At 50.2% G+C, this 13001-nt stretch overlaps 1 protein-coding gene across 6 annotated transcripts; it reads left to right on the top strand.

Annotated features, from left to right (window-relative positions):
- The first annotated feature begins 1857 nt into the window (after nt 1–1857).
- IDNK (IDNK gluconokinase) lies at nt 1858–9597 on the top strand. Of its 6 annotated transcripts, none has more exons than XM_081152233.1 (5): nt 1858–1940; nt 3348–3378; nt 3716–3802; nt 7430–7473; nt 8207–9597. In XM_081152233.1, exons 1-5 carry the CDS (start codon nt 1891–1893, stop codon nt 8550–8552), a joined length of 558 nt encoding a protein of 185 aa, XP_081008359.1. In that variant the 5' UTR covers nt 1858–1890; the 3' UTR covers nt 8553–9597. The 6 variants fall into 6 exon arrangements, with proteins under 6 accessions (XP_081008359.1, XP_081008363.1, XP_081008360.1 ...); XM_081152234.1 differs by having other exon boundaries at nt 1877–2083; XM_081152236.1 differs by having other exon boundaries at nt 1891–1940; nt 3720–3802.
- The last annotated feature ends 3404 nt before the right edge of the window (nt 9598–13001 follow it).

Raw genomic sequence — 13001 nt, 5'->3', positions numbered from 1 at the left:
CTTTGTAGACAAAATATTAATTAGCATACAATGGAACCAGTTGTAAGTGGCTATATTTGCTACATGTGAGGATGTCTCTAATGGGGAGTAATTTGCATGCAGGAAGCTCAGGCCAGCCGCTGCCTCGAATCGGCAGCTCTTCTGTGTGAACTGTCTCTGGGGCCTCGACACAGAGTTGCTAGCACGTGCAGGGTGGTGCGGCAGAGTCCAGGGCGATGGGTGCATCATCAGGTATGGCTGCGATCCCACCTGAACTAGGTCCCTATCCTGTGGGCAACCGTGATACAGGCCAACCATGCCACCTCTTGATGGGATGGCTCTCAACCCGAAGACTGAGGAAATGCAGGAACCGCACTGCATAATATAGTTGTGCACACAGTGAGCGAAGAGAGTTTCTGTGTTTCTGTGGACCGTCACTGCTATATAGGACGAGAGCAGGAACGTGCCCCTCAGGAACAGGTGGTGCGATGTGTTCCACTCTAGACGAATCGGGAGACTTTGGGCCAGAGTCCCGACTCACCCCTGCACACCAAGGGCCTCAGGTGTTCCCGTAAGCGGGTTAGGCCTTGTAATCAAATACTTGAAGTGACACATAATTAACACATTGTTTTAAAGCAAATGGGCCTTCAAAGAGGTGCTCCTTCCCCTTAAGTAATTTACCAGAGAAGGGAGCGGGTTAGCTAGCAGAGGCCCACAGCCCGACCTGTACCGCTGCGGTCTGATCTGGATTTGACACCAAAAGAGGCCCACCACCTATTACTGTCACCAATCGCCAGGGTACAGCACGATCCCAATTTTAGAAAATATTCATACCCACCTACCTTTACGGGAGGGGTTCATTCGGAGAATGGATGCTTAGAGCCACATGGTGTGGGAAAGTGTGAATTTATCATCTGCTGCTTCTTTCTACAATAACATTTAAATTTATTTATTTACTTATTTTGAGAGAGAGGGGAAAGAGGGAGGGAGGGAGGGAAGGGAGGGAGGGAGCGGGCGGGGGGCGGGCGGGCATCCATGTGTGGCTCCACCCGTCCCCGCCATCGTACAGGGTGAGTCCTGCGTGCGCCCCGCGGGGATCGCACCCGCAGCCTTACCTTGCTCCCCAGCCAGGGCTACAACAACCCTGGGAATAATCAGAGCTATTTCCACTCGGGGTTGGGGGCGCAGGAGAGCCCGGCCTCCGCGGGCACGGCTCCCAGCAGCGCGCGGCGCCGAGGGAGCGGGACGGCGGGAGGCGCTCGGGGAGGCCGCCCCGCGGGCGGGGGCGCGGGGTGCGGCGCGGCGGGGCGGGCGGACGGGCTGCGGGGCGGGGCGCGGCGGGGCGCGGCGGGGCGCGGCGGGGCGCGGGGTGCGGCGCGGCGGGGCGGGCGGACGGGCTGCGGGGCGGGGCGGGCGGACGGGCTGCGGGGCGGGGCGGGCGGACGGGCTGCGGGGCGGGGCGGGCGGACGGGCTGCGGGGCGGGGCGCGGCGGGGCGCGGCGGGGCGCGGCGGGGCGCGGCGGGGCGCGGCGGGGCGGGCGGACGGGCTGCGGGGCGGAGCGCGGCGGGGCGCGGCGGGGCGGGCGGACGGGCTGCGGGGCGGGGCGCGGCGGGGCGGGCGGACGGGCTGCGGGGCGGGGCGCGGCGGGGCGGGCGGACGGGCTGCGGGGCGCGGCGGGGCGGGGCCGGCGGACGGGCTGCGGGGCGGGGCGCGGCGGGGCGGGCGGACGGGCTGCGGGGCGGGGCGCGGCGGGGCGGGCGGACGGGCTGCGGGGCGGGGCGCGGCGGGGCCGGCGGACGGGCTGCGGGGCGGGGCGCGGCGGGGCGGGCGGACGGGCTGCGGGGCGGGGCGGACCGCGCGCTGCTCCGCCCCCCGCGCCCGGGAGGCGGCGGGAGGGGCCGGACTCGGCCATGGCGGCGTCCGCGGCGCTGCTGGTCATGGGCGTGAGCGGCGCGGGAAAGTAGGTCCGGGAGGGCGCGGGGTGCGGGGCGGCGGCGGCCAAACTCGCCTGCGTGCCCGCGGCGACCGGAGGACCCGGGAACCCGCTCGGCTTGGCAGTAACCGGAGGCCCTGGGCGCCGGCTCCCGGGGCCCCGCGCCCGAGGTGCGGAGCCTCCTCGCGTGGACGGAGCGGCTCCAGCGAGGGCCCGCGTCGAGGCGCCTGCGGGCGCTGCAGCGGCCGGCGGTCCCGGTGCCGTGCGGGGGGCGGGCGCGGGGCGCGGGGCGCAGGGCCGGGAGCGCCGCGCACCTGGTCCCCGGCCCTGGGGCCCGTCGTCGGGCCGGGGCCGAGCGGCAGCTGCCCCTGCGAGGCCCGGGCTGGCGGGTTGCATTTCGGGACGTGAATTGAACCCCGTCTCCCGCCTTTGCTCAGTGAGCAGCTGGAGCTGGAAGGAGTGGGTGTTGACGTGGGCGGGTCCTGGGGGCCGGGAGGAAGGGGGCGCCGGCCCCGCGAAGCCCCGGGCTTCTCGGTTCGACCAGAATCTAACTGCCAGGAACGGCCCCTCTGCTCAGGTGTATATTATATTATAGACCCTTGCTTGCTCCAGGTAGGTAGGGTTAGCTTTCCAGAAGTATTGTGGCATTTTCAGCCTCAAAACTTGAGGAATTAAAATAATTTGGGGACTCTTAACGGAAATAAAGCAGAGAGGCTGAGACTCGCTAGCTGCCGCGTGGGAGACAGGCAGCAAGTGGTGAACATGTCTAGCGGGCCCGGCAGTGGTAGGTGCTCTGCAGGAAAATACAGGAGGGCGAGTGGACCACGGTGCCAGGCAGCATGGTCAAGGAAGGCTCCTCAGAGGAAGTGGTATTTGACCAAGACCCACAAGAAGTGAGGGAATAAGCCACATGGATAGCTGGAGAAAGGGCATTATAGGCAGAGGGAATGGCAAGTGCAGAGACCCTGAGGCTGGGTCTTCGTGGACCGGCAAGGAGGCCATCGTGGATGGGTGGTGTGGTCATGTGCTGGGGTATTTTGAAGGTCGAGTGAAAAAGATGTGTTGATGGACTGGATGGAGGGTGAGAGGGAGGGAGGAATCCAGGATGATTTCAAGATCTAACTGGTCATGTGATTTATTCAGTATTTTTCTCAAAAAATAAACAGGGTCAAAAAAACCTGTAGATTAATGAGATCTTATGTATTGCTTTTGGGCGGGGTGGGGGGAGTTAGTGGTAACTGGGTAATTCATTTAAATTCCTGGAGAAAACTAAAGTCAGGCCCTAGACTCCAGCGTCAAGAGCATCACTCTCACTGCTTCAATATCATGGTTATTGGTGTTGTAATGCTGGCGGAGCAACCGCCCTTGGATGGAAGGAGGCACAGCGTAGGTTGGGAGAGAGCAGTCGTTTGAACACCTGTGTCCTTTCCACAGATCCACCGTGGGCGCCAGGCTGGCATCCGAGGTAACCTGTTCTAATGCCTCCCACTTACAAGCCCCACTGTGTTGTCTCCTTGCTTCTCTCCCTTTCCACCCTTTCTTCTGGCCTGTAGTGGTTTGTAAAACTCACCACAGCACCTCCACAGGGCTTGTGAAAACCAATGGAGCAAATTTGTCTTCCCCCTTGGTGATTACAAATAGCAGTGAGAAAAGGAGCTGCAGCAGCCCCGGGAGCGGGGATCTTGAAGTGGCACTCCAGACCTCCCTCCTGCACTGGGGGTGGCCCCCGGCTGCTACTGTGAAGAGGGTGGCAGGGTGGGCCGCACTGCCTGCCACACACGCCTTTCACTTTGTTCTTAAAGCTAGGGTGGAAATTCTATGATGCAGATGACTATCACCCAGAGGAAAATCGAGTGAAGATGGGAAAAGGGATTCCACTGAATGACCAGGTAATGTTCGCTGTTTGCAACAAATATTCCAGCTGGGTGACACAGGTTGAGATCTCTGCAGCGCTTGGCATAGTTCAGTTCCTGAGTCATGACTTAACTCACTGACAGTGCTCCACAAGCCAGACACTCAGTGGAGCCTTGGCCAATGTTAGCTTTGGCCCTGAACTTCTCTCAACTCGGCATCAGGAACGATGCACCCAATCTCTGCCCCACCTTCTGCAGAACACTTTGCTGCAGAATTTTAATGTGCAGAATGTAATCCCTGAGAGGGCCTCCTACGTGGGGAAGTTCATCTTCCCTTTCCAGGTCCTCTTAGCCTGCCACCATCACTGGACTCTGGCATCCACCCCAAGCCAGTGATCTTTGCAAATTCAAATCTGGCCTTTTGGAATTTCCAGCCAAACTGAGGGTCAAGACCAAACTCCTCAATGTGCGTCGTTAGGCCAGAATGACCGTGACCCACTCTGCTCTCTTCAGTTGCCATGCACCGCCTCCGTGGCCCCTTTCAGTTCCTCCTGTCGTGATCCTTCCCAGGGCCTTTGCATCTGCTCGTCCCACTGCCTGGAATGTGCTTCCTTCCCCTTGACATCAAGTTAACCCTGCTTAGCCTTCCCATCTTAGCTCCTATGCCACTTCTTCAAGGAAGCCCTCCCTGACCTACTTAAGTAAAACCTCATATAATAAACTCTCATGGCAACATATCACTTACTGTCCACATCCCAGTTGCAACTTGGCATGAGAATTTGATTAATATTTATCTCTGCAACTAGATTTTACCTCCAAAAGGGCAGAGACTGGCAACTTCTGTTCCATTGTATATCCCCAGGGTCTGACACACAGTAAGTGTCAGAGAATATTTGTGGCATATTTATGAGTAAATGAATGAATGAGAGGAATGAATGAATAGCATTTCATTCCTATATGCACCATCCTGAGGCCATTTCCTAGGGGTCTCTCTCAAACCAGATTTACAAACTGTGGATTCCTTGACTTAACTAGCTGTAGCCCAGGAGACAATGTGATGGCAGGGTCAAGGTCTGGGTCCACAGGGCAAGATCCAAAGGACAGTACAGAATGGAACTGGCCAAACATCAGCACTGTTTTCGCTTACTGTGTGAACTTGGTTCATGCAAAGTCATACCCTCAATCTCTCTTCCCTTTGTCCTGCCTTGAAGGACTTGAGTCACTAAACCATTAGTAGGTCTAATTCTAGAGTATTCTAAGAGTGCACTTCTCTGTTTCAGGGAGTGCAGCTTGAGTTTGAAAGACTGAAGCTGTGAACCATCAAAATTAAGTTTGCAGCATTTGACTTTAGAAGACAGGAGAAGTGAACCATGAAAGAGTAATTTAAACATAATACTGATATTACACTAGAGATAAGACATAATGTAGATAACCAGGCTCTACCACTGAGTGACCTTTGGCAAGTGGGTTAGTCTCTGTGCATTTTCCTCCCCTGAAGTAAGGATGGTGCCATTTCATTGGATTCTTGGGATTAAGTGAGATAACAAAAAAAATAAGAACAGAGAAGCACCCAAAGCCTTCAGGAAATACCACTTTTCGTCTGTCATTGTTGCTCATATCTACACAGACACGTATATGGAATGGAAACCACTGTCATAGTGTGCAAAGTGCCTGTGCCAGCGTTGCTTCTCCTTGGTGAGTCGCAGACAAGAGTTAAGTTAAAGAACAAAGTAAAGCAACCACACGGACGGATTCTGACATGGCATTTAAACGTTCTTCCTGTTCCAAAGTGAGGCTTGTCCGCGGACACAATGGCTGGGGTGGGGGCAGTAGGGTTCAGAAGAGTTTCTTGTACGAAGACCAGGTTATCAGATGCTGGGAGAACCGTAACAAGTTCCTAAATATATTCTGGAGAAACTGTGCAAGTTACCCCCACCTCAGAGACAGGCAGAACAGGGAAAGGGGCAGAACGGCAGGTGCTTCCCATCCCTGACAGCGCAGCACGTCTGAGGGAAGATGTGGGTCATGGCAGGGCTGGCAGTCACCCGGCAGCCGGCCCTGCCCCGGGACTGTGATGAGGGTCAAGTGCAGAGTCCTAGGCAGAGGAAGTCTGGGGAGGGTCTGGGGAGGGTTTTGTGCTTAGAGGGCTGAGGTGTGAAGAGAAAGAACCTGAGCTGAGCATACCAGGGCTCCTTAGGCTGTTTCAATGAAATGAAATGCACTCTCCAGTTCCTGGGTTGCGGTGCCACATGTCAGGTGTTCGTCAACTACATGTGGCTGGTGGCTACCAATCCAGACGGTGCAGACGGGACGTTTCCATCACGGCAGAAGGCCCTGTTGGACAGCACCGGGCTACAAAGATGTTATTAGCATGATGCTGATAATAAAGTACTTCTGAGTTCCAGTGAGTCCCCACGGGGCCTGGGCAGCCCCCAGTCACAATGGAGCAGATTGCAATTTCAAAATCTGTTTCAACATGTTAATTTGTGGGGAGATAAACATTCACTCCATAACAATAATATATGGTGTACAATATACAAAAATAGAGTATGAGGGAAAGCTACTCATTTTATGAGGCTGGTATAACCTAGACACCAGAATTTAATATGGACTGTACAAGAAAACAAATGCTGGTCAGCCTCCATTATATAAACGCAAAAGTCCTAAGTAAAATGATAGTAATCAAATATGTAAAAGCAAGGACTTTTAAAAGCCTGGCCAGGCTTGGCTCAGCAGTTGAGCATCGACCTAGGATCCAGGCGATCGAGGTTCGATTCCCGGTCCAGGGCACATGCCCGGGTTGCGGGCTAGCTGATCAGTGACTCCCATCATTGATGTTTCTATCTCTGCTCTCCCTTGCCTTTCCTCTCTCTGAAATCAATAAAGATATATTAAAAAAAAAAAAATGTATCATGTTTGTAGAACACACATCAAAATCATAAAGGATGGGAACACAGGTGGGAATATAGTTGGGACATAATATAGAACAAAATTGAGTTGAAAATTGAGTCTGTGTTACGAGTACATAGAAGTTTGTTTTATACTATTTTGTCTGCTTTTGACATTTAAAATTTTTGTAATAAAACATGTTTTTTAAATGCATTATGGCCAATCAGTATTTACCCCAGGAAGGAAGAGAAGTCTTGTCTCAGGAAGATTTCTTTGTGAAACACTGTAGGGTATCCTATGTAAACCTCCTCTGTTTTGTCTTTGGAAAAATATGAATTTCTCACAATGCTTTTACCTGACGGGAGTTATATTTCAGGAGGGTTTGAAAAATAGGACCAAAGGGTAGCTGACGTAAGAGTTTCTGTGAATTCCTCCCAGCATCTGAGATCAGAGGCACCTACAGAATCATGCAGTGCAATCAAAGAAGATTTAAAATCATATTAGAACCAGGGAAAACATACGTACAACAGGGAGATTAGATGGGGGGGGGGGTACAGACTGATATTTTAGGGCAATTTGTATTATTGTGAAAAGAGCCCCTGGTTCCTGAACCAGGAAAATGTTTGTGTGCTTAACTGCCCAGTGACTTGTGTATGGGGGCTACTTCTCAAAACCACTAAGATCTCTCTGGACCTTAACATTGACGAAAAAGATTAACGATGTTTCTGTCCAAACAATACCTGAAAAGTCACTTTGTGTCTGCTCTCATTTCAGGACAGGATCCCATGGCTTTGCAACTTGCATGACATTTTAGTAAGGTAAGTGCATCAGGCCTTGGCATAAGCCAGTGAGTTAAGAAGACCCATCAGAAAGTACAGGGAAAAAATACTCTCTTGAAATCAGAACTGACTGATGGTAAAGGATCCCAGAAATGGAATGTGTCGCTATCAAATAACCAACAATGATTTTAATCAGGCACAGACATACAGCTCAGTTGGGTTCTGGACACAAACCTAGACAGCTCCACAATTACTAGCTGGGGATCTTAGCCACTGGCTTCAATGAGCCTGTTCCTTCATTTGAAAAAGGTGTTAAATAGTTCCTAGTCACAGATTTTTGTCAAGAATTAGCAAGATGAAACACAAGTAGTACTTAGGACCGTGTCAATGTAAAAGTGCTCAAAAAATGACAGCAGGCTGGGCCTGAGCATTACCCTACACCCACAGGGGCCGAGCCCACACTTACCCAGAACTTCCTGGACCCAGCACCTTGGTAAACTTTTTCTTCCCAGTTCCAGGGGCACGTCCTCTGAGTAGCCCCACCTAACCGATGATGCACTGATGGCCAGGGAGGAACGTTCCTTCCCTAAGATGGTTCGGTTCACTAGTGGACGAACTTGACCTCAACGCCAGGACTGCCTGAACCCTGACCCCCGTTTTGTAACACCTCCCACTGGCAGGGAAGTGGTACTGGACTCGACCTAGGATGGGCTCCAGGTATTTTAATGTTTTCATTCTTCACACTTACTCCTCCACCCCTTTTTTTCTTTAGAGATGTAGCCTCGGGACAGCATGTGGTCCTAGCCTGCTCAGCTCTGAAGAAAGTGTACAGAGACATCTTAATCCGAGGAAAGGATGGTGCACCTCCCAAGTGTGATGAGCCAGGGAAGGAAGGAAAGCCAGCGGAGGTGAAGCTCCTTGTGGTCTATCTGAGCGGGTCATTTGAGGTCATCTCTGAACGCTTACGCAAAAGAAAAGGGCATTTTATGCCCCCCGAGTTATTGCAGTCCCAGTTCGATACTCTGGAACCTCCATCAGCTCCAGAAAATTTTATCCAAATCAGTGTGGACAAAAGTCTTTCAGAGATCATTGCTATAATTAGAGAAGCTCTAAAATGAAATGTAAGTCGTTTCCTATCCGTGGTCCAGACAGAATTAGGCATAAATTTCAATCCTATCCCCGACCAAGTCCAGCATCCTTGTTGGTACTGTATTCTGAATTCTAATTAAGGTGAACAAACCACAATGTTGAGATGTGCTTGTTTGCATGTGGTTTTAGAATTTGTGGTACTCTTGTCTTCATGTTCTGGCACATTGGAGAAGAGAGGGAACTCTGAAAGCTTCCACTGAAATTGAAATTTATATGACCCCGTTAAATGATCAGAGGATATCGTATAATCAGCACTGAAATCATTACCGGTATTCCGACAAACTGGGCTATCCTTGGCATCCAGGAAGATGCTTCCTTACCCCCCTATCCTAACCAGAGCCACAGGACTCAGCCACTCTACAGGGCTACTGGTTGGCTCTGGCCAGAGTTTTGAGACCAGTTACCCGTTTTCTTTCACAAGGGCATGCAGTCTTTTTCCCAGGAACTGGGTGCCAGGTATTGGAAGGGCCCTTCTGGGTGGATAGACCTTGTCTAAGAAATGTGAAGTCCTGGATTTTCTTCTCTGGCAGAGTCCTTGGGGCACCTCCTGCCTGGATTCACTTTACATCAACCTTCATATTCTGGGTCCAGTTGACATACCCCGGGCTAGATGAGAGTCACCCCCAGCCAGAGAGGAAGGACTCAATCAGTCCACTGTCCCTGGTGAGTCCACAATGGGTACCGTGATAGACACTCTGGAGGGTCTGAGGACCTGTAACACAAAGCCCTGGCTCTAGGGTGGCTTAACTTGGCTGTGGGAAGATAGGGCATCTCATGTCCTCTGGTACAGGCTCGAGTTCTCAGTGGAGACAGCTCTTCACAAAAAAATTGTTTTTCAAGTATCTCACTAGACATTCACGTAGAACCAAGTGAGAAAACCTGTTTATAATTGTAAGAGCACGCAATTTAAGAGCACACAATCTAACCCCGTTTTATACATAAATGAAAATATTTTTTGCAGTTTTAATGTTCACTGATGTTTCCAAGAATACAATAAAGGAACAGTTGTATCCCATTTTATTTTAACTGCCAAGAGTTATTTCAGAAGTCACACTGCATTTGTTAAGAATATGACACACCTACATCCACCTGCATTTGTAATTCTTCATTTGCAGCGATCCACCTATGGGACAAGCACTCTACTCCATCATGTTTGTCTAGTATAGACATTACATATTGAAGCCCCTTCGTTTATTACAAGTTGCTTTCCCTTTTTTGTTCTTTAGAGTTAAGGCATCATGTTTATTACCTCCCTAGGTAAGATTTATTAAAGGAGACATTAGAAAGTAGTTTTTAAAAAAGGCATTGAGTCTGGTGGAGTTGAACACTACTACCGCTCTAATGGTCCCAAGCTTGGCTGCAGGGAGGCGAACGTGTGAGCAAGTACTGCCCTCTGGCGGCCCAGAGGGATACAGCAAGCACAAACTGCTCTCCGTCCTGAGAATCCCTCCGCGGCCAAGGGACGTGTTGCTGGGTCAAGGGTGGAGTGCTGCTCCCCGCCCAGCCCATACCACACTCGTGCCCAGCCTCTCTGAACTGCTTCTCCATCATTGCATAAGATGTGAGAACGGAAAAAAATGCATGCAAAGTGCTGGGGCCGAAATCTGACTGACTACTCAACAAACAGCTTGTTATATTTGTCATCCCCTGGACTCTGAGGGAGTGTGGCCATAGGACAAGAAGTCCCACTCCTGTTATTCTGTGGGGGAGCTTATGAACCCCTCCCTAAGTATGTGAATCTCAAAGTCTTCCTTCTTAATCCCTGCCAGGGTCTCCTTCCACCCCTCCCCAACCCGTGACGAGCTCAAATCAGGTGTTCTAGCAGCAGCATTCACAATATCCAAATGATGTGTCTATCAACAGATGAATAAAATGCAGCACATCCATACATTGGAATACTGTTCGGCCATAAAAGGGAATAAAGTACTGACACATGCTACAACATGGATGAACCTGAAAACATGCTAGGTGAAGGAAGCCAGTGAAGGGTAAGGGGGTAATGGTGAGTGACTGGTTTCCTTTCTGGGTGATAAACAAGTTCTGGAGGATTTTGGTGGTGGCACAACATTGTGATGTACTTTAAAATGGTTACAATAAGTTCTGTTACATCTATATTAGCACAATTTTAAGCAAAAAAAAGAACCCCCAAACTATCTCACTAACCTTAGGAGAGCAGGCTAGAATGCACACTACCCAAATAAAAGGGGCTCAGTTAAGTACCTAGTCCCTTCTACAATATTCAACAAGCAGTTCAGTCAGACTGCCTCAGGAAGAAAGTGTACACTGGAGAAGAAAAATGTGCTGCTCCAACACTTTTCCCCTTCTGGGATCACAGTGTGTTGCAGATTTAAACAGTCATAAATTCTCTGACATTCTACCCATCAAGTAGCAGGGCCTATGACACTTAACTCTGGGCAAGCTAAATGACACGGGGCCAATTTTGGGACCAGACCTTAAAAAAACTGACAGCTTTAGTTTTTCTTAAAATACTTGGTCTTGAAACTTATCTACCATGTTGTAAGAAAGCAAAAGTAGCCCTGAGGAAAGGCCCATATGGAGAGGAACTGAGACCCCCAACTGCACTCCCAGATGAAAGCATGCAGCAATTACACAGCCAGGTCAATAAGCCCGCCGTTGCAAAGAAAATTCTCCAGACCCAGGCAAGTTGCTCCAGTGGTACTCACACGAAGCCCAGCCAGCATTGCTCATTTGTGAATAAAATAAATGATTGATTCTGTTCTAAGCCACCAAGCTGTGGGGTAGTTTGTTATAAAGCATTAGAAACCCACAACACAGGGGAAAGTCCGTTCATTTTCTGGGAAGGATAAGGAGTGGAGAACATGCCTAACATAGATTTTTTTTAAAAATCTAGCTTGAATACACAGCAGCTACTTTTTATATCCCATTAAAGAATTAGGTCCCACATACAGCTTTGGTCTTTTGAGGGAAATTATACTGGGAGCTCCTCTAGGCACCTAGCTCTGTTCTAAGCAGAGAGGTTAAGACAGACTGGGTTGTGGATCTGGGACAGGTTACCTAATTAAGGAGTCTGAAATACACGTGTAACATGTATGAATTGAAATTATCATCTAGGATGTGATTCGTCACACTGTCCCAGCTCTGGAAGAACTCTCAAGATCATTCTATTTAATCTCACTAAAGCAAAGCAAAGATGTTGGGAGGAGGGTGCTGTTTCGACTGACCATAGAAAGTTCAGATGGGCTGGGAAGGTGCCACTCCTTCTGACAAGGAAAAGCAGCTCTAAGCTGAAAAATGGTGACTGGAAAAGACCGAGAAACCTTCTCCCTCACACTGTAGTTCATGTAACAGAGGTGCTTGCTTATTTGGGGATCAAAGTCTAAGTCCGTATATCTCTCACCAAGATTGTTACCTCCCAACAGTCTCTCTGCTTCCACCCTGGTCGCCCTCGTCCAGTAGGTCTCACGGGGAACCTTGTTAGAAATGGAAATTCTCCTCCAACCCCAGAACTAGAAAATCAGAAACTCTGAGGATGGCACCCAAAGAATGGAGTGTTAAGTCCTCCACATCAAACCCCTAACCCACTCTCCTATTATATTCTGTAAACCACTGTCTCCCCAGTCATACCAAACCTCCTGTGTTCCCAGGACACCCACATCGCAGGGCCTTCTCATTAGTTGTGCTTCATCCCTGGAAAATTATCCACCCTCCGAGAGAGTCTCCCAGTCTTCAACTCTCTATAGAAATGTCCCCTTCTCACTGAGGCCTCGTCTGACTACATATAAGAACACCTTCCGGAGCCAGCCTCCTCACTCATCGTTTTTCACCACAGCACTTGTCACTATCTAACAGAGCACATGTTTTATTGTCTGTCTCCCTACATCCTACTATGTAAACCCCACATGGAAAGAACTTTATTACCTGCTAGACTTTCAGCAACTAGAAAAGTACCCAGTACTCAACAGATGGTCAATAAATATTGACTTTCTGAGGCAATGGTTGCTTACGGTTGATGAGAGGAAAGATACAAAGAAGTCGAGGAAAGACAATGTTATTTAAATAACACAAGAAAATTTCATCAGAAAACAAAAAAGCCCAAAACTGTAAGGTGAATGAAGGGCAAAACGCAGCAACTGAGTAAAGGCTAAGTAGCTCCAAGTAAATCAGTCACTGGTTAGGAGAGTCTAGGAAGACTTCAGGACTGAGCCCAGCAGGAACGTAGGCTTTTGCAAGCTGAAGACAGATGAAACCCCAGAGAAGGGAACACCCATGTGCAAAACCAGGGAAGCAGAGACGTGCTAAGTATAGTTTTCCCAACGTGTGTTCGTTGCAAATAGCATCACCTTGAAGAACAGTTAAGTGAAAGGGTGGGAAAAGATAGAAAAAGGCTGGACTAAACAACTGTAAACAGGTTTCTTTAATGCAAGACTTCTTGTTGA

Source organism: Miniopterus schreibersii (assembly GCF_964146895.1).
Source record: "Miniopterus schreibersii genome assembly, chromosome: 11".
Lineage (NCBI taxonomy): Eukaryota > Metazoa > Chordata > Mammalia > Chiroptera > Miniopteridae > Miniopterus > Miniopterus schreibersii.
This window is presented reverse-complemented; position numbering and strand designations above follow the sequence as displayed.

Excerpts from the sequence above, each read along its gene's own strand:
- IDNK (XM_081152233.1), top strand. The coding sequence starts at position 1,891 with ATGGCGGCGTCCGCGGCGCTGCTGGTCATGGGCGTGAGCGGCGCGGGA. Across the intron at positions 3,379-3,715 it reads GCGCCAGGCTGGCATCCGAG|CTAGGGTGGAAATTCTATGA; the intron begins GTAACCTGTTCT and ends TTGTTCTTAAAG. Across the intron at positions 3,803-7,429 it reads GGATTCCACTGAATGACCAG|GACAGGATCCCATGGCTTTG; the intron begins GTAATGTTCGCT and ends CTCTCATTTCAG.